The 25,659-nt window shown below is 41.2% G+C and overlaps 2 protein-coding genes across 11 annotated transcripts in view; both read right to left on the reverse strand.

Moving 5' to 3' along the window:
* Positions 1 to 4,179: 4,179 nt before the first annotated feature.
* On the reverse strand, positions 4,180 to 9,851 carry TMEM35B (transmembrane protein 35B). The gene is made up of 3 exons (XM_007538889.2): positions 9,720 to 9,851; positions 8,037 to 8,217; positions 4,180 to 4,642 (listed from the first exon to the last, which is right to left on the reverse strand). Exons 1-3 carry the CDS (start codon positions 9,819 to 9,821, stop codon positions 4,533 to 4,535), a joined length of 393 nt encoding a protein of 130 aa, XP_007538951.1. The 5' UTR covers positions 9,822 to 9,851; the 3' UTR covers positions 4,180 to 4,532.
* Positions 9,852 to 12,931: 3,080 nt separating this feature from the next.
* Positions 12,932 to 25,659, reverse strand: part of ZMYM6 (zinc finger MYM-type containing 6) — a 63,982-nt gene continuing 51,254 nt past the window's right edge. For all 10 annotated transcript variants that reach the window (XM_007538888.3, XM_060205841.1, XM_060205844.1 and 7 more), the window contains 2 exons: positions 17,875 to 18,019; positions 12,932 to 14,879 (listed from right to left, as the gene is read on the reverse strand). In XM_007538888.3, the coding sequence (XP_007538950.1) occupies positions 13,048 to 14,879; positions 17,875 to 18,019 (1,977 nt within the window). In that variant the 3' untranslated portion in view covers positions 12,932 to 13,047. The remainder of the gene's footprint in view (positions 14,880 to 17,874; positions 18,020 to 25,659) is intronic.

Consider the following 25,659-nt stretch of genomic DNA (forward strand, 5'->3'; position numbering starts at 1 on the left):
GAAGATTCTAGAGTCAATCAGGCCTTAATTCTCATCTCTGTTCTGACACAAAGGCTCTTTAGCTTTCTGAGTCTGTTTCTCATCTGTAGAACAAACCCATATTTAATAATAGCATCTACTGAGTGCTAATTATATGCCCAGCGCTACTGTAAGCACTTTTAACTCACTAAATCCTTACAGCAACCCTGTGAAGTACTTAACCATTATTATCCCTATTTTTTAAATAAGCTAGTAAATGGCAAAACCCAGCTTCTGCCTTCTCTTAGTCCTTGCTGACCAGTGTGGGCTGATAGTCTTAAGCCCATCATGGAATTCCATTCTCCTTACCAGTGACTGGTCTAGGAATGGGTACATGACACAGGCTTTGTCAGTGGAATGTACCTAGGGGTCTCCTGAAAGAGGTTTTTTTCTCTCTTTTCATCTTTGGTTATGTACAAAGCTACAGCTGGATCTGCTGTAACTATTATCGCTGAGGGCAGTAGTCAATAAATTGAAAGCAACAGAGTAGAAAGTTGAGAGAACTCTTTGTCTTTTATGTCACTGTTAAGTAATTTACCCACCATAAAAACTGCAACTATTTTATCTCTGAATCTCCTGTGTGACAGAATTAGTTTGGAGGAGGGAGCGGGTAGAGCACAAGTCTTATTGTCTTACTTTAAGTGAGGACCTGGGTTCAATCCCTGGCACCACTTGGGAATACCAAGGACAGGACCAAAGGAAATTCCATGGATGGTAGAATGGTGCTTTGGTGTCACTCTCCTCTCCTCTTCCAATTTTAAGCATAGAGGTTTTAAAAAAATTTTTTTAAATTATCTTTATTTATTGGCTAGAGACAGCCAGAAACTGAGAGGGAAGGGGGGATAGAGAGGAAGAAAAAGAGACACCTGCAGCACTGCTTCACTACTGCTTTCCCCCTTCAGGTGGGGGCTGGGGACTTGAACCTGGGTCCTTGCACATTATAACATGTGCCACCACCCGGCTCCACATAGAGATTTTTTTTAAGTTTCCTTAATATTTTGTTATAGGCAGTATGCCTATATTACACATACCCATATATATTACCCCTATATAATAACATGTGCATATTAGTATATATACGTACTAATGCAAATAGCTATACACATCTTCACTATAGATTGCATTACTGTGTTTACAGACACAAGAAGACCTAACAAAGTGTTAACTTGTGGCTCACAGTGTCAGAGCAAGAACTGCCATTTTATAGTGAAGATGAAATGAAGCAATCGATTCTTTCACTCCTGTGGACACCAAGAAAGCCATTGTCTCTACGCCCAAAGCAGTCTGTAGGCTAGTTGCTGAAATATCAATTAAAATAAACCCCTTTTCCACAGGAGGGACACCTGCAGAAAGGAAAACTTCACAAGCAGTGAAGCAGTGCTATAGATGTCTCTGTCTCACTCTCTATGCCCCTTTCCTCTCAATTTCTTTCTGTTCTATCAAATAAAATAAAGCTTAAAATGAAGAAAAAAAATAGGGGGCCAGGCAGTGGCACACCTGGTTAAGTACACACATTACACTGCATAAGGTGCCAGGTTCAAGGCCCTGTTCCCCGCCTTTAGGGGGAAAGCTTAACAAATGGTGAAGCAGAGCTGCAAGTGTCTCTCTGTCTCTCTCCCTCTCTTTCAACCTCACTGCTCTCAATTTCTCTCTGTCTCTATCCAATAATAAATAAATAAAAATATTTTTAAAAAAAAAGAAAAAGAAAAAAATAGGGGGGCCAGGCGGTAGTGCAGTGGTTTAAGTGCACATTGTGGTGAAGTGCAAGGACCGGCTCAAGGGTCCCAGTTAGAGGCCCCAGCTCCCCATCTGCAGGGGGGTTGGTTGTTTCACAGGCAGTGAAGCAGGTCTGCAGGTGTCTATCTTTCTCTCCCCCTCTCTGTCTTCCCCTCCTCTCTCCATTTTTCTCTGTCCTATCCAAAAACAATGGCAACAATAATGATAATAACCACTATGATAAAGCAACAAGGGCAACAAAAAGGAGGGGAAAAAAATGGCTTCCAGGAGCAAATTCGTGGTGCAGGCACCAAGCCCCAGCAATAACCCTGGAGGCAAAAAAAGAGGAAAATTTTAAACAAAATGAAACCTTTTTTTCACTATTAAGGGAAGCATGTCACTTTTAAAATGGTCCTCCTCTGAGGTAAAGCATCCTATAACAGCCATATTTCTTAAGACACTACACATAAACATACACACACACACACACACACACACACAACCTGAATCCCTAGGAATTCTATATTCATCCCAAGCCTTTGACCCATCTTTAACAATGCTGTATCCTGTGGAGGTGGCTGTCCTCCATCTCCATGCAGGTTCACCAAATGTTAACATTTTGCAATATTTATTGCAAAACTCCTTCCCTCCCAAATTTTTTTAAAGCAAAAAAAATAAATAACTTGGTTCTTAACTTGGTATATCCTGTAGACTTTAGTTCTAATTCCAGTAATACACTAAATATATAATATTGCTGGTACATTTTATAGGTGTATAACAGCCCACAATTTTTTAATTTATTTCCTTTTGTTGCCATTGTTTTTATTGTTGAATTTATTATTGATGTTGTTGGTGGATAGGACAGAGAGAAATGGAGAGAGGAGAAGAGAAAGACAGACACCTGCAGACCTGCTTCACTGCTTGTGAAGCAAATCCCCTGCAGGTGGGGAGCCCGGGGCTCGAACCAGGGTCCTTACTCCAGTCCTAGAGCTTTGTGCCACCTGCACTTAACCTGCTATGCTACCGCCCGACTCCCAACAGCCTACAATTTTTTAAATTGTTTTTATGGGATATGATAAATACCATTTTATGAAAGAAAGAAATAGCACTGAGGTGTCAATGAGCACAGACTCCCCCACCTCACAGCCTGAGATGAGCAGTCTACAGTGCTACAGATTATCAACTCAATGCCCATCTTTGTTATTCTGAAAACATTAAGTGCCAGAGAGGAAATGGAATGGGAGTAGCTACCTCATGTGGCTCAGAAGGACACAGGCAAATGCATATACCTATACTCTACCATGTGTAAATTTTTATGTGTATTAAAAACATTTTTAAAATGTGTATATGGAAAACAACAAGGGCAACAAAAGGGAATAAATAAATTTTTTAAAATGTGTATACAGGAGTTGGGCGGTAGTGCAGCAAGTTAAGTACACATGGCACAAAGCACAAGAACTGGAATAAGGATCCCAGTTCGAGCCCCCGGCTCCCCACCTACAGGGGGGTCGCTTCAGAGGCAGTGAAGCAGGTCTGCAGATGTCTATCTTTCTCTCCCCCCTCTGTCTTCCCCTCCTCTCTCCATTTCTCTGTCTTATCCAACAATGACAACATCAATAACAACAACAATAATAACAAGTGTGGGACTATGTGAAAGCTTGGTAGAGCTTAGGGGAGCTCTACCATCCTTGGATGGAGGTCTGGAAAGACACCCTGCTTGTTAGCCTCTCTCGTCATAGAGATGAGCCAAGAGGGAAAAAGTCTCCCAGACTAAGCCTTGTTAGCATCCCAGGCTCACAGAAAACCTGCAGACCTCTTGCACTTAGTTTCTTCCTGCTGGCAAGCCACATGGCTGCCGCTTTAAGGTTCATTTGCTCAAAGTTCACCTCACCTTCTGATCATAAAGGAGAACACACCTTATCACACACTCCTAACAGTGCCCTTTGATGTCCTTAATTTACATCAAATCTTGTTTATCTTCTCTGTATCTACCTTAACTGATTTAACCCCTATTCTTCTCTCAGATGGCTTTGGGTAATTAAATGCCTGCATCAGAAAACTAATTATCTTGACCTTTATGTATCTGCATCAATTCTTGTCATACCAGCCCCCTACCATAGGGGCAAGCTGACCTTTAAGAAACCTGTAATTTTGTATTTGAAGAATGTTCTTTCTTTAAATCTCTATATAAACCCAAGCCCACCCCCAAATAAACTGAGAGTGTTCGTACCAGAATCCTCCCCAAGTCTCTGTAATCTGTTCCCTAAATGAGGTCTTGAGCAAATCCATTATAGCACATCCTTACAATGAAACTATGCAGCCATTAACATCAGCTAGGTAAAATGGATGGTATTACAATGGAATGGATTTTAAAAGCAGAAGTTAATAAAGATTATTTTTAAATGAAAATGAGATTGTCATTTAAAAACCTGTATAAAGGCACAGAAAAGGTCAAAGGCACAGTTGCAAAAGTAATGGAAAATAGTTCTTTTGGAACACTGAAAGTTTTGGTGATTTAAACTTTTTATAGTCTAGTTTCACATGACATGTGGGATGTTACCATGTGTAACATGTGCCCATTAAAAAAAAGTAGCAAATGTCACAGGGAGGAAACCAGGGCCAGTTGAACAAAATGTCATTTCAACACTGGCTGTATTTGACCCTGCGCATATGTGTAAACAGGTGGCAGATGCTATGAATTCTACCACATTCCTGCTATCACAGAAGCATAGTAAGCAGAGGAAAAGGCCACTCTACTCCTGGTATTCATTGAATGTACTTGGAATCTTCTTCTTAGTTTAGACTAAGAGATGGTAGCTATCCAGCAGCAGCAGGAGCCCCAGGCAGGTGACGGCTGGAATATAGGTGCTCAGTGATGCCTTCAGAGATGCCAAAGTGAAGACAGCCCCTGGAATGGAAAGCAAGGTCCCTGAGGACAGTGAGCTCTCTGAAAACAGCTCTTCAGCCTAGGCTGATTCACTCTACCTTAAGCCCTTCCTTCCATTAGCACCCCAAATATACACATATCCTATACTAGTTACACTCATATCTCTCTCTCTCTCTCTCACACACACACACACACACACACACACACACACCTATATATACCCTAAACTAGTTATAGTTAGAGTTCTCTGGTTTCTCAGCATAACCAGGAATTAGGGATGATCTCACTCTCAGGCCGAAGTTGAAAAACAAGATTAGAAAAGAAAACACAAGTCGAACCTGAAATGGAATTGGAGTATTACACCAAAGTAAAAGACTCTGGGGTGGGTGGGTGGGTGGGGAGAATACAGGTCCATGAAAAATGATGAATGAAATAGTGGGGGTTGTATTGCTAAATGGGAATCTGGGGAATGTTATGCATGTAAAAAAAAAAAAAAAAAGAAGTAGAAACGCAAAGCAGAAATTGACTGAGTTTGGAGTATGGCACCAAAGTAAGAAAGCAGAAGTACACTAGAGTTTGCAGTGAGTACCTCCCTAATACTTCCTCTCCACTTTTCCAAGCTTTGGGTCCATGATTGCTCAACAATTTGTTTGGCTTTGTATGTTAACTCTCTTTTCAGTCACCAGGTTCCAGGTGTCATCAGGATGCCGGCCAGACTTCCCTGGATTGAAGACACCACCAATGTGTCCTGGAGCTCAGCTTCCCCAGAGACCCATCCTACTAGGGAAAGAGAGAGGCAGACTGGGAGTATGGACCGACCAGTCAACGCCCATGTTCAGCGAGGAAGCAATTACAGAAGCCAGACCTTCTACATTCTGCAACCCTCAATGACCCTGGGTCCATGCTCCCAGAGGGATAGAGAATGGGAAAGCTATCGGGGGAGGGGGTGGGATATGGAGATTGGGCGGTGGGAATTGTGTGGAGTTGTACCCCTCCTACCCTATGGTTTTGTTAATTAATCCTTTCTTTAATAAAAAAAAAAAAAAGGAATTAGAAGTTACTTGAACTGTTGTAGCCCATCTCAAGGGCAACAGACAGGAACAACCCTGCCAAATAGAGACAGGTGGGCAAATGGGCATTTTGGAACAAATCTGTCGTCCTTTTAATCTTCCTGGAGAGAAGGAGGCCCTTGCTTGGTGGTAAGGTGAGAGGGAAACCCAGAGATAGAAAGCTGGGAGGGAGGGTAGATAGCATAATGGTTATGCAAAGAGACACTCATGCCTGAGGCTCCAAATTCCCAAGTTCAATCCACCACAAGCTAGAGCTGAGCAGTGCTCTGGTATTACTACTACCACTACTACTATTACTACTACTACTACTAATAATAATAATAACAATAATGGCAGCAAGCAAACTGTGGAGCTGTGGTAGTAGTAGCATTGTGATACATGGCCAGGGGATACAGAAGAGCCTGAAGATGTCTGGCCTTTGAAGCAGCTGCCCTTGTACATCAACAGTTCCTATGGGAAGAGCCTGTGAGCAGAGCTGCTATGAGGGGCTCCTCTAAGACTGACTGTCCCATGGAAATTCGCTGCCTTTCTGTACAGTGGGCTCAGCTTCACTGCTCTCTGTCCCCACCTGTCAAACATGTAAGTAAAATAGCAGCTGTTCCTCCATTCCAGAGGTAGGGATAGGGAAAAAAGGGTGGGGGCTTTTCAGTTGCAATATAGCCTAGCAATGGAATACCATATGAGTTATTATGGGCAATGGACTAGAAGGTATTATTTGACAAAGAGTTTTAGAAGATTTTGTTTATTCACAAAGAAGATAGGAGGTGAGAGAGAGAACCAGACAACACTCTGGTACATATGCTGCCAAGAATTGAACTCAGAGGGAGTCGGGCGGTGGCGCAGTGGGTTAAGCGCACGTGGCGCAAAGCTCAGGGACTGTTGTAAGGATCCCGGTTCGAGCCCCCGGCTCCCCACCTGCAGGGGACTCGCTTCAGGCGGTGAAGCAGGTCTGCAGGTGTCTATCTTTCTCTCCCCTCTCTCTCTGTCTTCCCCTCCTCTCTCCATTTCTCTCTGTCCTATCCAACAACAAAGCTACGTCAACAATGGCAATAATAACCGCAACGAGGCTGCAACAACTAGGGCAACAAAAAGGGGAAAAAATGGCCTCCAGGAGCGGTGGATTCATGGTGCAGGCACCGAGACCAGCAATAACCCTGGAGGAAAAAAAAAAAAAAAAAGAATTGAACTCAGGACCTCATGCTTGAAAGTCCAACGCTTTAGCCACTGCACCACCTCCCAGACCACTTTTAAAGCTTTTATTATTGATTGATTGATTGGTTTATTTTTACCAGAGTATTGCTCAGCTCTGGCTTACGGTGGTGTGGGGGATTAAAAGCTGTGACCTCAGAGCCTCAGGCATTAGAGTTTGTTTGTTTAACCATTATATTGTCTCCCCCCACCCATATATCACATTAAAAAAAAAAAGATTTGGTAGTTGGGCGGTAGCGCAGCAGGCTAAGCGCATGTGGCGCAAAGTACAAGGACTGGAGGAAGGATCCAGGTTTGAGCCCGCCACTCCCCACCTGCAGGGGAGTTGCTTCATAGGCGGTGAAGCAGGTCTGCAGGTGTCTATCTTTCTCTCCTCTCTTTCTTCCCCTCCTCTCTCCATTTCTCTCTGGCCTATCCAACAACAATATCAACAACAATAACTACAACAATAAAAAAGCAACAAGGGCAACAAAAGGGAAAATAAATATAAAAAATATTTTTTTTAAAAAAAAGATTTATTGTATTGATAGTTCACGAGAGAGGGCAAAGAAGCCAGAGCATACCTGGTACAGGCAGTCCTAGGGAATGTGGCCCAAGAACCTCAGGCATTCAAGCCCAACACTTCACCAGTTGAGTCATTCCCCCAGCCGCAATATTATCAAGTTTTAAAAATACCTGTCCAAAGCCAGGCAGTGGCACACCCAGTTGAGCATATATGTTACGATGCTTAATTATTTGTTTTAAGCCCCCTACAGGGGAAGCTTCAAGAGTGGTAAAACAGTACTGCAGGTCTCTCTCTCTCTCTCTCTCTCTCTCTCTCTCTCCCTATCTCCCCTTCCTTCTCAATTTCTCTCTCCAATAAAATAAAATAAAATAAGTACTTGTCCACAGTCTGGGAGTTGATGCAGTGGATAAAGTATTGAACTCTCATGCAGAAGGTTGATTCCAGGCATAGCAAGTGCCAGAGTGATCTCTGTTTTGATCTTTCTCCTCTTCTCTCATAAAATGAATATTTTAAAAATAATAAAGAAAAGCAGAAAGTGATCCTGGTTCAGAGGACAGGTGGCAGTAATCAAGTCTTTCCACCAAACTTCCCTAGAAATCCCCACTTCCCCAGCCCAGTTGGGCCCCCTTACCTATCATAAGCAGAGTCAAAAGCAAGTTGCTTATTTCTTGCAGCATCGGGGGGCCCAGAGCCAGCAGCAGCCCAGCCAGCAGTTCCAACCATCCCACAGCCACTTGGTAACATATGGGGTCTGGCTGGTAGCCGAATATCTTCAATGGGAATACCTCAGCAAACTGTACAAACAGGGCTTTCTAAAATCAGTAAAAGAATGCCTGTCAGTCATGCGCACCAAGGGCTCACTGCCAGAACTCTCCACAGGGCATTCTGTGCCTGTGCTCTCAACTCTCCCAACAAAGGAGATACCATCCTAGGTCAGTTCCAGGTTGCAGGTCAGCCTAGAGAGGAGAGGGCCTCCCAGGGCATCTGAGACCTGGAACCAGGAAACAAAATTTAGTCTTCAAGGAATAGGGCTGGGTGGCAGTGTAGAAATGGAATCATATTCCCATGAGACCTGTGTTTACAACACAGCCAGAAACTGCATGGAGCTGAGCTTAGTTTTCCTCATCTAGTAAGGTCTTGGGAATGCTACAGTTTCTCTTCTTCCCTGGCCTAGTTTCTCTTCACATTACTATGAAGAGACTATTTGGACGTGGGAGGAGGGTGAACAAAGGGCAGGTCTTTGCTTATCATACGTTCCTCTGAATATCCTTTTTTTCTTTTTTCTTTGATAAGACACAGATATTGAAAGTGAAGAGGGAGATAGCAAGTGAGATAGAAAAACAGACCTGCACATTGCTTCACTGCTGGTGAAATGCCCCCCTCACCTCCACAGGTAGGGGGCAGAAACTTGAACCCAGTCTTTCTTTACACATTATAACAGGCACATTCAACCAGGTGTGCCACTGCCCAGCAGCCTCCTCTTTGAATATCCTATATTGGGTCCTGGATCTCATTAAAACAGACAACACAAGTAAAATTAAGGGGATTCAGTAACTCGTCTTAGTGAGGCTCTACCTGCTGTCACCACAGCTACACCCTGACCCTCAGGTTTGCTACATTTCCCTGCTCCCCACCTCAGCTCTACCTCCCCTATTCAGCACTTCCAGAAAGCTGTTGGGTTGTCTGGCTTTGGGGATGTACTTCTCCAAACCCATCACCCTAGCCAGAAAGGAAGGATCCAGGTCCAAGAGAGACTGGATGGCAGGAGTTTCCCAATGTGATTTATTTGGGAGATTAGGAAGACTGATGTGCAGGATGTAAAGGCTTGCCTGAGTCTGGAACTAGACAAGAGAAAGAAGGGCAACTTCTAGGCCTCCTTCCATTGAAAGGACCCTCTTGTGTTCTGATTCAGGAGTGAGTCTAACTTTGTTCCTATTTCCTGACTTTAGCAGACAATACACCTTTGGGTTGGGTTTCTTACCTGTTAAGAGGGGATTAATAACTTCCTGCCTCACAAACGTCCCAAGAACTCAGGAAATGGATGAAGGAAGTGAGGAAACTCAAATTTTTTTCCCTTCCATGTTCCTCCCAGTCCTGCCTGGGCGGCCCCTTCCGTCAATGGAAAATAGAAAGAGTTCCGAGGAACTGCCCAGGATTGAGCCCGCATCAGGGCCGAGGTTCACACGCTGTTCCCAGACCCAGCTGCACCCTGGACACAGGCCCCGCAAGGCAGGTGGAGGCGCCCAGGTAACGCCTTGGGCCTAGAACCGTCCCGGGCTCGGCCCGACCCCGGAACCCACGCCTCATCGATTACCATCTGCCCAGACATGGGAGCCGAGATCAGTGGGGAGAGCTTGGCAGCCCCAGTGAGCGTGAAGAAGGCGCCCAGTAGGATGCGCAGAGCGGAGGGCACCATGGCCTCCAGAGTTTCCGCCAGCCGCCTGCCCTGTGCATCCCTCCGCGGAAGACGCTGGGGGGTGGGGGTGGGGCGTCTTCAGGAGGTGTCGCCACCCTCTGCCCCAGTGGCTGCTGCAGGAGGTAAGGGCACTTGTTGAGCCACGGTGAAGAAGAGAGAGAGGAGATCTGGAGTGAAGAGGGAGCACAAATCTTTAGCTGGCACCTCAGAGTTGGGTGAGAGAGAAGCAGGTTGGGCCACGGGGAGGTAGCAAAAATGGCCGCCTCAGGCAGCAACCTTTCCTGCTTCTAAACACAGAAGTGAAGGGCCTGCGAGAGAGAGAGAGAGAGAGAGAGAGAGAGAGAGAGAGAGAGGTGCGGAACAAGAAGGGCTTTTATGGGAGCAGCTCTTGCGAGAATGGGAGGGGAAGGAGTAACCAAAGCACTCCAAATATCTAAGGAATAGACAATGCCCTGAGGGCACAACATGGCGGCTCTGAGAATGTCCGAACTCTCGGGAGAACTAGCAATAGCCTAAGGGGACAACATGGCAGATGTGACTGCATCTGCACAATTTCCCAGCAGGCACTTGGGCAGGACAGCCCCACAGATGGGTCACTGAGGTCTGCAGGTTCTTGACTCACTAAACAGAGCCCTTTGAACTCAGGGCAAGTCTCTGGTCACCCAGCCAGTACAGGACACCACAAATACCAGGAAGGTGGCTCTCAGAGTGATCTCTTTCTTGGACTGGGGAGACAACATAATGGCTCTGCAAGACTTTCATGCCTGAAGCTCCAAGGTCCCAGGTTTAATCCCCAGAACCACCATAAACCAATGCTGAGCAGTGCTCAGATTAAAAAAAAAAAAAAAAAACAACTTATTTTAATTCTTCTTTTGAGAGTTCAAATAGAGCTCTTTCCTGTCTATGCTGCTTTTCTGCTGGTGCCACATTAATTCTGCCATCTAAGCAGTCACCTAACCTACCTGGGCCTCAGGATAATCTGTCTTACACCTCTTATCAGTCCTTCTGAGTCTGTAGCCAGTCTGTCAGTGCCTGGCACATGTAACAGATCAAAAAGTTATTTGTGGGGCTGATGAAACAGATCACTTGGCTAGAGTGCTGCTTGCTGCTTTGCACTGTGTGCAAACCAGGTTGGAATCTGTCCCCACCAAACTGAATGAAGCTTCAGTGCTGTGTCTCTTTTCTCTGCCTCTCTTATGTGTGTGTTAATTTTTTTTATTCCCTTTTGTTGCCCTTGTTGGTTTTTTATTGTTGTAGCTATTATTGTTGCTATTGATGTCATCGTTGTTGGCTAGGACAGAGAGAAATGGAGAGAGAAGAGGGGAAGACAGGGGGGGGAGAAAGACAGACACCTGCAGACCTGCTTCACCACCTGTGAAGTGACTCCCCTGCAGGTGGGGAGCCGGGGGCTTGAACCGGGATCCTTAATGCTGGCCCTTGAGCTTTGTGCCACGTGCACTTAACCCACTGCAGTACCACCCGACTCCCTATGTGTGTTAATTTATAAAAAGATTAGTGAAGGGAGTCGGGTGGCAATGCACCAGGTTAAGCACAAGGGCCGGTTTGAGCCCCTGGCTCCCCACCTGCAGGGGAGTTGCTTCATAAGAGGTGAAGCAGGTCTGCAGGTGTCTTTCTCTCCCCGTCTCTGTCTTCCCCTCCTCTCTCCATTTCTCTCTGTCCTACCCAACAACGACGACATCAACATCAACAACAACAATAAAACAAGGGCAACAAAAGGGAATAAATATTTAAAAAGATTAGTGATAGAAAAAGATTAGTGATAAATCCAAAAGTCAGCATACATCCCCCTATAATTTCTCCAAGCAGAAACTAACATTTTAAAAGTGTTTAAAAATTCAAGATACATGCCATTGGAATAGAGGCTTTCACTGAACAATACCCTACAGTTTACTCACTCTTGACCCATCTTGTTCTTACCTACATGTCCGTCTAGATCTGGGATGGGCAAGCTATGTGACAAATCTGTTCAAGTTTTTATAAACCTTCTTCTCCTCAGCTGTTTGTTTACATTTTATAATCACACACACATATACAATCTAAAGTAACTTTCATGATCTATGAAAAAAAAATTTTTTTTCTTTCCAGAGCACTACTCAGGTCTGGCTTATGATGGTGTAGGAGCATTGAACCTGGGACTCTGGAGCCTCAGGCATGAAAGTCTTTTTGCATAACCATTATGCTACTTCCCCTGACTTAAAAATTATTTTACAAGTCATATTTCAGTGACCATAAAGTTTTACACAGCCATATTCATCTATGTATTGTCTGCAGCTGCAAAACTGAGTAACTGGCCTGCAAAACCTAAAATGGTTACTACTAAAAAGTGTTTTTTGGGCCTGTAAAATAGCTCCCTTGGATAGTGTGCTGCTTTGCCATGTGTTCCACCCACGTTCAAGCCCAGCCCCCACTACACTGAAGCAAACTCTGATGTGTGTTCTCTTTCACATTTGTTCTCATATTCTCTCTCTCGTGTGCGTGAGCTCTCTTAAAATAAAAATTCAGGGATGGGTGTTGGCAAGCCTGAGGACCTGGTTCAAGCCCCCAATCCCTACTGTAGGTGAAAAGCTTCAATAGCAGTGGACCAATGCTGCAGGTTTACTCTTTCTGTCTCTCTTTCCTTCTGTCTTACCCTCTATCAAAAAAGTAAAAAAGAAAAAAGAAATGGCCATCAGGTATAACAGAGTCTTCATACAGGCATCAAATCCTGCCATAACCCTACTGGCAAATAAAAAAAAACAAAAAACTTTTTTCAAGCCATGGTCTAGTGAGTCAGACAAGCACCTAATATATATCTCAAACTCCTGTTGATTCTATTTCCCCCACCAAGCTACTTAAATGTTTTCCCACCTATTTCACAATTTGTTGAGATTAGTAGCTGACCAGGTCAGACATAATTTCTCATGTATTTCTCAAGGTCAAGCTGTTTCAAAACTTAAATGTTTATATTCCATTATAAACAGGGCCTTTCATTATCTCTTTGTCATTAACCCAAGCTATATAATAAACCCATACAATAGCTGGTCTCTACCTTGTACTTTTAAAATATAATTATATACATACATCATTATTAAATTCATCAACAAAGAGAATGATTATTAAAACACTTATTTAATCACTGAAATCACATCCACATTATGAAATTATATTTTAAGATAACTATCCCATACAAAACTTAATAGACTTTGATAATAATTAGTATGCTTTGCTATTCTCTTTCTTTTACTAATTTTTCTATCCTTGGAATTAAAGATGTGACTGCAAGTCTTAGGGCAGGGCCAGAAAACAACAGATTTCTTTGTTTTGACTCAGTTAAAGCTGAAAATGTAGCATCACATAAATAAATAGTTGAAAAGGGCAATAAAAATTTCATTGCCTTTTCATGGAGTTCTGGGTAACTTGTTCTTGTATTTATCCAAAACTGAGTTATAGACATTGATTTAAATACTGATTGTAATCTTAAATCTGAAGATAACTGTGTTAGTTTTTCTTCTTCAGAGTCCGTAAGATTATTATTTTGGTGATTCATGAAAGGATTAGTTATCCACAAATTTCCTGAAAGCAAGTCTTCTTCTGGTGGGTAACAGTCATTGAACATGTGAGAAAGTCCTTCCAGATGCTCAGCAATAATGCACGCAATACTTTTCTTATGTAAGGCTGAAGAATTTGAGAATTCAGAAAATGAGGGGAACATGTCATAATTATCCTCTTGTATGCGCTTCAACCACATTTTCAGCTTTTCCTTAAATACATCCATTTTATTATACAAATTGAAGAGAGTAGTCATAGTTCCTTGGAGACTTAAATTTAATTCATTTATAAGTGAGAAAATATCTGACAAATAAGCCAGCTTTGCAACCCATTCCTCATCACGAAAATACTTGGCCAAATCCGAATGCTTTTGATTTAAAAAAATTTCAATTTCATGCCGTAATTCAAATAATCTTGTTAAAATTCTCCCTTTTGACATCCAACGTACTTCTGCATTTAGTGGTAAATTTACACACTCAGATCCTGTTTCTTCACACAAAATTTTGAACATACGTGAATTCAATGCATTTCTTTTTACAAAGCTTAGAATTTCTGCTGACTGCAAAAGAATTTGATGTAAGGAGGGAGCCAACTTCTCTGCTACTAAATGTTCGCGATGAATTAAACAATGTGTAAATGCCACTGTATTCATGGCAACTTCCTGAATCTTTGCCCTTAAATCAGAACACCTGCCAATCATGCTTGTAGCTCCATCTGTACAGAGACCAACACAATGTTTCCAATTCAGAGACTTACTAGCAATATATTTATTTATTAAAACAAATATTTCAAAATCAGTTATTTGAGAAGGCATTTCAATGCAACATAATAATTCTTCTTTTATATCACTGCTATCATAATCAATGTAACGGACATAGCACAAAAGAAGACTGATATTTGAGATTTCAGATGATTCATCTATCTGAAGGGCAAACCATTTTGACTCTCTGACTTTTTGAATCAGCTGATCTTCAATATCTGCAGACAGTTCATCGATTCTGAGTCCAATCATATTATTAGAAAGAGGAATGTTTTTCATTTTGTCTCCAGCATCTGAACCCCAAACTTCTGAATACATGTCTACTAAATATGGTTTAATTGATTCTTCAGCAATAGAAAGTGACTTCTTATTGGCAGCAATTTGAAAGGCAACTAAATAAGAAGCTTTCACAAGTGATTTATCAACTAGGAAGCACGTCTTAAAAGAACTATTTTGGCATTCCATTTCAAGAGATTTTTGTTCAAAAAAAGACACAGGTTTGTTTTCTAATTCTGAATGTTTTGTCTTCAAATGATGAGAAAGATTTGCTGGCTTCATGTTTTCACTGGGTAAGATTTCTCCACAAATGACACATTGTAGCATTGGTGAATTTTCTTTTGATCCAGGACAGATAATACAACCAACTTTTAAATATTCTGCATCAGACATCTGGAAAAAACCTATTCTTTGTTTCTTTTCAGGTGGAGAATCAAGTTCTGAATCACTTTTCTCATTCGGCATGGGCAAATCTGAATGAAATATTTGAATCACTATTATTTTCAAAAACAAGTAAGCAACACTTTTTATAATTTCCCCTATACACTTAAAAAACTTTTATTTTACTACTGTGTTTTTCAAAAGAATGCATTAGCATTTAAACACAAAATATGATGCCATTAGAAACTGAATTTCTCTTTTGCCTAAAGTCTGGTCACTAATTGGAGAAAAACTGTAGTCTATGGTAGCTGGGGAGGTAGCTCAGAGATAAAGAGCTAGACTTGCTTGCATGAGACCTGGGTTTGATCCCTACCACCACATATGCTAAAACACAGAGCAGAGAAGTACTGAGGGGGAGTGTGTGTGTGGTGTGTGGTGTGGTGTGGTGTGGTGTGGTGTGGTGTGGTGTGGTGTGGTGTGGTGTGGTGTGGTGTGGTGTGGTGTGGTGTGTGGTGTGGTGTGGTGTGTGGGGTGTGGTGGGGTGGGGTAGGGTGGGGTGTGGTGTGGTGTGTCTGGGTCTGCATGTTTCACAGAAATGATCTCTATCTCTACGATAATAATGAGTACTTTAAAAAATTCATTAAAAATCTATAGGCTGTTGTATACTGGCAATGCTATATGTTCAAGACATTATTGTAATTAAGAGCTGAAATCCACTGAAGATACCAAAAAAGTATTACTTTTTTTTTTTTTTAAAGTTCAGAGGAGAAAAATGTGAAAATAAATGATGGAAAAAGTGAATGTTTGGTGAAATAAGATGAAAGTTTTACTGGTATTCATTATTCTATATTTTCAATCTTTCTGGACATTCACTTTTTTTTTTTTAATTAAAGTTGAGATAAAAAGAAATGGTTAGGGGCCAGGTGGTGGTGCATCTGGTTGAGTGCACATATTACAATGAGCAAGGACGAGGGTCTGAGCCCTGGTCCCCACTTGCAAGGGGGAAAGCTTTGCAAGTAGTAAAGCAGTGCTGCTGGTGTCTCTGCCTCTATTTATTTTTAAGATTTTATTTATTTATTCATGAGAAATGATAGGAGAAGAGAGAGAAAGAACCAGATATCACTCTGGTACATGTGCTGCCAGGGATTGAACTCGGGACTTCACACTTGAAAGTCCAATACTTTTTATCCACTATGCCACCTCCTGGACCACTATTTATTATTTATTTATTTATTTATTTTTTGCCTCCAGGGTTATCACTGGGGCTCAGTGCTGGCTCTAAAAATCCATTGTTCCTGGAAGCCATTTTTTCCATTTTTATTGAATAAGCCAGAGAGAAATTGAAAGGGATGGGGAAGATAGAGAAGGAGGAGACAGAGACACCTGCATATCTGTTTCACCACTTGTGAAGCAACCCCTTGCAGGTGGGGAGTAAGGGGCTTGAACCCAGATCCTTACACAGGTACTTGCCCTTTATACTATATGCACTTAACCCAGTGCACCACTGCCCGGCCTCCTGCCTCTCCCTCTCTATCACCCCCACCCTTCTCAATTTCTGGCTGTCTCTATCCAATAAATAAAGATAATTTAAAAGATTATATATATATGGTTAAAGTGATTCAGTAGTAATGTGTCTTGTACACATGTGGCCCTGGGTTCCATGATTGTCACTACATACAAACAAGAAAAACAAAAGCAAAGATAATATTGTGAGTGACAAAGTGGCACTTTGGTCTCTCTCTTGTGGGGAAAAAAAAAAGTAATAGGTATAGAAGATAGCTCAATGTGTTACAGCCAGGATTTGCATGCCAGAGCTACCAGAATTCCCAGGTTCAAAACCCAGCACCACCACAAATCAGAGCTGAGCAGTGTTTTGGTGAAAACAAAAAAGTTAACTAATTTTTTTAAATGAGCAAAGAAAATGTCCAGTTTTAGTGGGATATAGATCTATGCATCTGTAAGACTCTTAATGGATATTTAAATTGACATGGGATGGTGTTTCCAATGCAAAGTCAAATGAAAATGTAATTTACAACAGTACAGAGAAAGCAATCCAATATGTAATCTAGAAATTCAAAGAAGTGTATAAATACACACATACCCACACATATAGATGTCCAAGATCCTTTACTACCTTCCACACGTGAATGTGTATATAATATAAATTCATGTACACAATGAGTGTACCATTTTAACAGGAATCTAAAACAATCAAATTTACTGAGAGAGGAAAACAGGATTCTCCTTGACTCCTACCAAAAGAAAGGCACTCTACATAAAAACTCATGGTTACCTGTTGATAAACTAGATTTTTTAATACAGTATAGTCTGAGAAGTAAAATTATCAGTAAAAGCAAACTTTAAGTGCTTTGGGCACAGTAGACTATGAGAGTAACTGAAAATACAAGAAAAGTGGATTTGAGAGCAGTTAACATGGGTTGAAGCAATAGTTTACAATATTTTCAAGTATGAATTCAAATAACTTTCCTGATAAACATCTTAGACTTAACAGTAAGTAGCCAACAAATAAATTTACAGCACTTTAAAAAAGGTAAGGTTAAAATCACTAGCCCTGGGCTGAGGAGATAGCATAATAACTATGCAAAAAGACTTTCATGCCTGAGACACCAAAGGTCCCAGGTTCAATTCCCAGCACTGCCATAAGCCAGAGCTGAGCTGTACTCCGGTGGGGAGAAAAAAAAAAAGAGAGAAATTTAAAAAAGAGAGAAATAAATAAAGAAATACACACACACACACACACACACACACACATCTATACATATATATTCCTTTTAGTTAAATTTGTACTTAGCAATTATAGTAACCTGATTATACTTTTGAAAAATACTACTGCCCACATACATCAAACACTTTCCACAGAATGCTTACACACATAAGGATTCAATTTAGTAGTTATTAGTATTAATGACAGTAGTTATAAAAAGAGTAAATTAGAGGTTCAAAGTATGTGGTCTAAGAATTAATGAGTGTTTCCACATTTAATAAATTGTCAAAGAATTTCTATTTTTTTCTTAAAAACAAAGCAGAAAACAAAATGTCTACATGTAGAAAGTACGGGATAAATACCTGTTTGGCATTCCTTATGCTGTGTATGTGGTTTGCAAGAGATAGCCTTGGTCTGAGTGACAGGCTTGCACAATAATGCTTTGTTTTTTAAAAGTCTGGAACACTGGGAAGATAGAAGTCTCATGCCATCTGGCTGTGCACTTCCCTAGTTAAAAACAAATTTAAAAACCAAAGAGATTTCTTAGTACTTATCACTAACTATAATTTATATCAATAAAAAGGTGACACTTACCAAGAGAAATACAATTCCTGATTTTCAGAGAAATACAAATAAAAACAATGGGATACCGAGTCAAAAAAAAAAAAGAGAGACAGAGAGAATCCCTCTAAAAGAATGGTTACGGGAGTTGGGCGGTAGCGCAGCCGGTAAGCGCAGGTGGCGCAAAGTGCAAGGACCAGTGTAAGGATCCCAGTTCGAGACCCCGGCTCCCCACCTGCAGGGGAGTTGCTTCACAGGAGATGAAACAGGTCTGCAGGTGTCTCTCTTTCTCTTCCCCCTCTGTCTTCCCCCCCTCCATTTCTCTCTGTCCTATCCAACAACGACGGCATCAATAACTACAACAACACTGAAAAACAAGGGCAACAAAAGGGAAAATAAATAAATAAATAAGAGTAGTTACAAGGGGCCAAGTGGTGGCAAACCTGGTTAAGTGCACACATTACAGTACTTAAGGACCCAAGTTCAAGCCCCTGATCTCCACCTGCAAGGGGAGAGACTCACAAGCAGTGAAGCAGGTCTACAGATGTCTCTCTGTCTCTCTCACTATAACCCCCACCTCTCTCCATCTCTTGCTATCTCTAAAGATAAGAATTTTTTTTTTAAATAAAGATAAGATTTTTTTTTTTTTTTAAAAGAAATGGGGCTGGATGGTGGCACACTTGGTTGAGCGCACATGTTGCAATGCGCAAGGACCCAGGTTCAAGCCCCCAATCCCCACCTGCAAGTGGTAAAGCAGGGTTGCAGGTGTCTCTCTGTCTCTTTCGCTCTCTATCTCTCCCTTCTGCTCGATTTCTGTCTCTATCCAATAAATAAATAAAGATAATAAAAAAAATTTAAAAAGATCTTAAAAACTTTTTAAAAAAATGGTTACAGTAAAGAAGCTACTTAAGAAAATATACACTAGGGTGAGGGAGACAGCATAATGGTTATGCAGATTCTCATTAATGAGGCGGTAAGGTCCCAGGCACAATCCCCAGCACCACCATAAGCCAGAGATGAGCAGTGCTCTGGTCTTTCTGTGACTTTTTCTTTGTGTATCTCTCTCTCTCATTAAAATTAAATAAATAAAATATTTAAAAATAAAAACATTTAAAAAAGAAAATATACACTAATTCCTAATTTTTTTCTAATCAATTCGACTCATTGGTTTTTAAAAATAATTTTTTGGGGGGCTTGGCAGTGGCACACAGGTTAAGCACATAATATAGTACAAAGCACAAGGACTGGCTCCCCACCTGCAGGGGCATAACTTCACAAGCAGTGGAGTAGGTCTGCAGGTGTTTATCTTTCTCTCCCCATCTCTATCTTCCCCTCTTCTCTCAATTTCTCTGTCCTATGCAACAACAACCACACCAAAATGGGAAAAAAACAGCGATAACCCTGGAGGCAAAATAAATAAATAATAATTCTCATAATGTTAGAGGAAGATGACTAGAGGGCTCTGAAACCCAATTTCATCACAGTCCAGAGAGAGAAGAGGAGAAAAGAAAACACATTCAGAAGTTGTAATAGGTGACTTAGAAAGGAAGAGAAGGCAGGACCATATGAAAAATATGGGCAAAAATATAAATAAATAGAGACAGACAGACAGATAGGCTGACTGACTGACTGACTCAACCGACCCGACCGACCCAACCAACAAAGAAATAACAGTCAAGGGGTTGGGTGGTGGCGCATCTGGTTGAGCACACACATTACAATGCACAGGAACCCAGGTTCAAGCCCTCAGTCCACAAATCTCCTCCTCCCCTCTCAACTTCTCTCTAGCCAAAATAAATTTCTTTTTTCTTTTCCTTTTTTTATATTGTTGTAGTTATCTTTATTGTTGTTGTTGATGATGTCATCATTGTTGGATAGGACAGAGAGAAATGGAGAGAGGAGGGGAAGACAAAGACACCTGCAGACCTGCTTCACTGATTGTCAAGTGACTCCCCTCCAGGTGGGTAGCCGGGGGCTTGAACTGTGATTATGCTGGTCCTTGTGCTTGGCGCCACGTGCATTTAGCCCACTGCGGACCACTCAACTCCCATAAATAAATACTTTTTTAAAAAAGAAAAAGCTAGAAAAAAGAATAGTTAACCCATATTTGTGGCCTTGGGAGAACCATTGCAGTTTCCAGTGGAGGGAATAGGGACATAGAACTCTGGTGGTGGGACAGTGTTGAATTGTTCTCCTGTTATCTTGTAATTTCATAAGCCAATATTAAATCACTAATAAAAAATTAGTATTCTCTTAAAATTTTCTCTCATTCAGCTTCCCTCAAAGGCAACTATTATTATCTATTTTAACCACCTTATACAATATTCTACACAAATGTACAAGCATACATTTTAAATGCATGGTGTGTTTAAAATACAAATGGTAATATGCTATACAATTTTGTGTCTTTTTCATGTGATGTGTATGTGTGTGTGTGTGTGTGTGTGTGTGTGTGTGTAGCTGTTGCATTCTTTTTAACTGCATAGTATGCCACTGGACAGTATACAGTTCTAACAAAGTCACTGTGAATGTGTATGCAGTCATATGGCTAAGTGTGGGATTATAGAAAGAGGTGGATTTCAGGTTTTACCCATGTAGGGATATTTTTATTTTAATTATTTATTTTCCCATTTGTTGCTTTTGTTTTTTTTAATTGTTGATGTAGTTATTATTGTTGCTGTTATTGATGTCATCATTGTTAAACAGGACAGAGAGGGGCAGAGAAAGACAGACATCTGCAGACCTGCTTCACCACCTGTGAAGCGATTCACTTGTAAGTGGGGAGCCAGGGGCTCGAACTTTGTGCCACTTGCGCTTAACCCGCTGCGCTACAGCCTGATTCCCCATGTAAGGATATTATTTTCTGATTTTTACTGTAACTCAGGATGAACTCATAGTAATTCATGACTACTGATAAGAAACATAGGTTGTTTTTCAAATAAAAATACAAATACCTAATGATCTAGTTCACACCACTCCTAGGCATATATTCAAAAGACATGAAAACATAATTCAAAAGAATACATGTATCTTTGTGAGTCGGGTGGTAGCGCAGCAAGTTAAGCACAGGTGGCGCATAGTGCAAGGACCGGCATAAGGATCCTGGTTCAAGCACCCGGCTCCCCACCTGCGGGGGCGTCCCTTCACAGGCGGTGAAGCAGGTCTGCAGGTGTCTGTCTTTCTCTACCCCTCTCTGTCTTCCCCTTCTCCATTTCTCTCTCTGTCCTAGCCAAAGATGTTATCAATAACAACAACAATAATAACTACAGCAATGAAACAACAAGGGCAACAAAAAGGAATAAATAAATTTTAAAAAAAAGAATGCATGTATCTTTATGTCCCTAGCTGTACTATTCACAATAGACAAAATATGGAATCAACCTAAATGCCCAACAACAGATGAGTGTGTACATAAGTCATGAGGTATATATAGTCAATGAATTACTACTTTGCAACTAAAATGACTGTAATCTTCAGAACAAAATGGATAAAACTGGAAGTGATTATATTCAGTAAAATAAAAAGACAGGGAGTCGGGTGGTAGCGCAACAGGTTAAGCGCAGGTGGCACAAAGCGCAAGGACCGGTGTAAGGATCCCGGTTCGAGCCCGCGCCCCAAGCAGGGAGTTGCTTTCACGCGGTGAAGCAGGTCTGCAGGTGTCTCTCTTTCTCTCCCCCCCGTCTTCCCCTCCTCTCTCCATTTCTCTGTCCTATCTAATAATGATATAAATAACAACAACAATAATAACTACAACAACAATAAAAAACAAGGGCAACAAAAGGGAAAATAAATGAATGAATGAATAAATATAAAATATTTAAAACAATATAAATAAATAAATAAAAAGATAAACTCAGAGCCTGAGAAAATTACGATGGTTATCAGAAGGGTAGAAGTAAACAAGGTAAGCATTTCTGGATCAGTCTATAGAACTAGAAGGAAAACAGTAACATAACCTAAGGCAATCTGGATGTCCTACTGACAGCGAAGAATCCAACCCCATATATAAATGATTTGAATTATAAGCAACCTGATTGAGAGATGGACAAAGAAGATGAGATCTATATGTATAGTGAAATACTATTCAGCAATAAAGAAAGATGGCATACTACCACCTGCATTATGGGTAGGCTTAGAGGGTGATATAAAAGTAAATAAAACAGAGAAAGGTAAGTATATAAGTTCACTCATATGTGGTCATAGTTAATGAACAATTAAGAAAAATAATAAAATTTTGATCTAGGCCAACCAATGGTTAAGAAATAGAAAGGAGGTAGTCGGGTGGTAGCTCAGTGGGTTAAGCGCACATGATGCAAAGCGCAAGGACTGGCGTAAGGATCCTGGTTCGATCCACCAGCTCCCCACCTGCAGGGAAGTCTCTTCACAGGCGGTGAAGCAGGTCTGCAGGTGTCTATCTTTCTCTCCCCCTCTGTCTTCTCCTCCTCTCTCCATTTCTTACTGTCCTATCCAACAATTACATCAATAACAACAACAATAATAACTACAACAACAATAAAAAAAACAAGGGCAACAAAAGGGAAAATAAATTTTAAAAAAACAACAAAATAAAATAAAGTAGAAAAAAAAGAAATAGAAAGGGGGGAGTCGGGCAGTAGTTCTGTGGGTTAAGCACACATGGCACAAAGCTTCAGGTCCATCATAAGGATCCCGGTTCGAGCCCCTAGCTCCCCACCTTCAGGGGGGTCGGTTAACAAATGGTGAAGCAGGTCTGCAGGTGTCTTTATCTCCCTCTCTCTGTCTTCCCCTCCTCTCCCTTATTTCTCTCTGTCCTACCTAACAATGACGACATATGTAACAACAATAATAACTACAACAATAAAACAAGGGCAACAAAAGGGAAAATAAATAAATATTATAAACAAATAAATAAATAAATAGAAAGGGGGGGGAGTCGGGTGGTAGTCCAGCGGGTTAAACACATGTGGTGTGAAGCGCAAGGACCAGCATAAGGATCCCAGTTCAAGCCCCCAGCTCGAGGTGTATGTCTCTGTCTTCCCCTCCTCTCTCCATTTCTCTCTGTTCTATCCAAATACAACATACACTAGTACATACATACATATGTATGTACATAATACATACACTAGTCGGGAAATAACATAATGGTTATGCAAAAATAATTAGTAATGATGACAATAATAATCTGCAACAAAAAAAGCTAGCCTTAGTAGTTGGGTGGTAGTGCAGAGGGTTAAGTGCACATGTCGCCAAGTGCAAGGACCAGCTTAAGGATGCTTCACAGGCGGTGAAGCAGGTCTGCAGGTGTCTATCTTTCTCTCCCCCTCTCTGTCTTCCCCTCCTCTCTCCATTTCTCTCTGTCATCAACAACAACAATAATAATAACCACAATAATAAAACAAGGGCAACAAAAGGGGAAAAAATGGTCTCTAGGAGCAGTGGGTTCATGGTGCAGGTACCGAGCCCCAGCAATAACCCTGGAGGAAAAAAAAAAAGCTAACTTTCAGGTACTGGGCACTGGCACACCTAGTTGAGCACACCTTCTCCCCACCTGTGGGGGGTAGGAGGGAAGCCTCACAAGTAATGAAGTAGGTCTACAGGTGTCTATCTTTCTCTCCCTCTTTATCTCTCAATTTCTCTATGTCCTATAAAATAAAGAAAAAACATGGAGGCCAATGGTGGCACACCTGATTAAGTGCATATGTTACAATGCAAAAGGACGCAAGTTCAAGCCCCTGGTCCCCACCTGCAGGAGGGAAGCTTTCCGAGTGGTGAAGCAGTATTGCAGGTGTCTGTCTCTATCCCTATCAACCCCTTCCCTCTTGATTTCTCACTGTCTCTATCCAATAAATAAATAGTTAACTTAATTTTTTTATAAAGTTAATTTTTTAAAAAAAAGGAAAACAGTGGCTGTCAGGAGCACTGTATTCAGTGCTGGCACCAAGCCCCAGTGATAACCCTGGTGGAAATTTAAAAAAAAAAAAAAAAAAAAAAGGTCTTTTACATGTGTATCTCAACCTTTTTTTTTTCATCTATCTTTTGTGGGTGTTTGTTATTTTGTTCCAATAAGAATATGATGGGTGGGAGCCAGGCAGTAGCACAGCGGGTTAAGCGCACGGACCAGCAGAAGGATCCTGGTCCAAGCCCCCAGCTCCCTACCTGCAGGGGCGTCACTTCACAGGTAGTGAAGCAGGTCTGCAGGTGTCTATCTTTCTCTCCCCCTCTTTGTCTTCCCCTCCTCTCTCCATTTCTCTCTGTCTTATCCAACAACGATGACATCAATAACAACTACAATAATAAAACAACAAGGCAACATAAGGAAATAAACAAATATATTTTTTTAATTATATATAAAAAAAGAATATGATGGGGGCTCAGTACCTGCATTATTCCACAATTCCTATTGTTATTTCTCTTATAGAGGGTGAAAGGCAGAGAAGGGAGGGAGACACCTGCAGTACTGTTCTACCATTCATGTAAGTTCCTCAGTGTGGGTGGCAGGCAGAGGCTTGAACTGGGGTCCTTGCACATGGTAACATATGGGCTCTATAGAGTATGCCACTGTCCGTCCCCTCCCTAGGAAATCTTTTATGGTTCTTAACTTTATGACATTTTATTTATTTTTATTTATCTATTTATAAGAAAGACAGGAGGGGAGAGAGAGAGAATCAGACCACATCACTCCAGTATATGTGCTGCCGGAGATCGAACTCAGGACTTCATGCTTGAGTCCAATGCTTTATCTACTGTGCCACCTCCAGACCACTATTTATCTTTTTAAAAAATATCTATTTATTTATTCCCTTTTGTTGCCCTTCTTATTTTATTGTTGTAGTTATTATTATTGTTGTTATCTATGTCATTGTTGTTGGATAGGACAGAGAGAAATGGAGAGAGGAGGGGAAAACAGAGAGGAGGAGACCTGCTTCACCGCCTGTGAAGTGACTCCCCTGCAGGTGAGGAGCTGGGGGCTTGAACCGTGATCCTTTCACCCGTCCTTGCGCTTTGCACCACCTGCGTTTAACCCGCTGTGCTACCACTCGACTCCCTATTTTATCTTTTAACCAGAACACTGTTTAGTTTTGGCTTATGGTAATTCTGGGGGTTGAACCTTTTGTTATTTCCCCAAACTTTTATGATTTATTTAGAAAGCCTTTCTCCATTTCTGCATTATTAAAATTCTTTCCTTGCTCTTTGCAATTTTTTTCCATGATATGTACAAGCTAGAGCTGAGCAGTGCCCTAGTTAAAGAAAAAGAAAAATGCACATCATGAAAAAAACTGCAAAGAGCATGAAAGAAGGCTGAATAACAAGAGATCATTGTAATAGTACAGAAGGATGATGGTGACTCTAAAGAGGTAGCAATGGAGGTGGCAAGAAATACAGAACTCTGGAGCTAAGTCTAGGGAAAATTAAAGGGTTCTCTTTCATACATATTATTTGAAATGCATGTTATTCATCTAACTGTAACTGTCAGTAGGCAGCTAAACTCTTGAATCTAGAGATCAATAGATCACAGCGAGAATAATGAACCAGGGAATCAGCCACCATCTAAATGGTCTCTAAAATCACAGGACTGTGTAAGTGCTCAAGGAAATAATAAAGATAGA

The sequence above is a fragment of the Erinaceus europaeus genome, chromosome 13 (assembly GCF_950295315.1).
Source record: "Erinaceus europaeus chromosome 13, mEriEur2.1, whole genome shotgun sequence".
Taxonomy (NCBI): Eukaryota; Metazoa; Chordata; class Mammalia; order Eulipotyphla; family Erinaceidae; genus Erinaceus; species Erinaceus europaeus.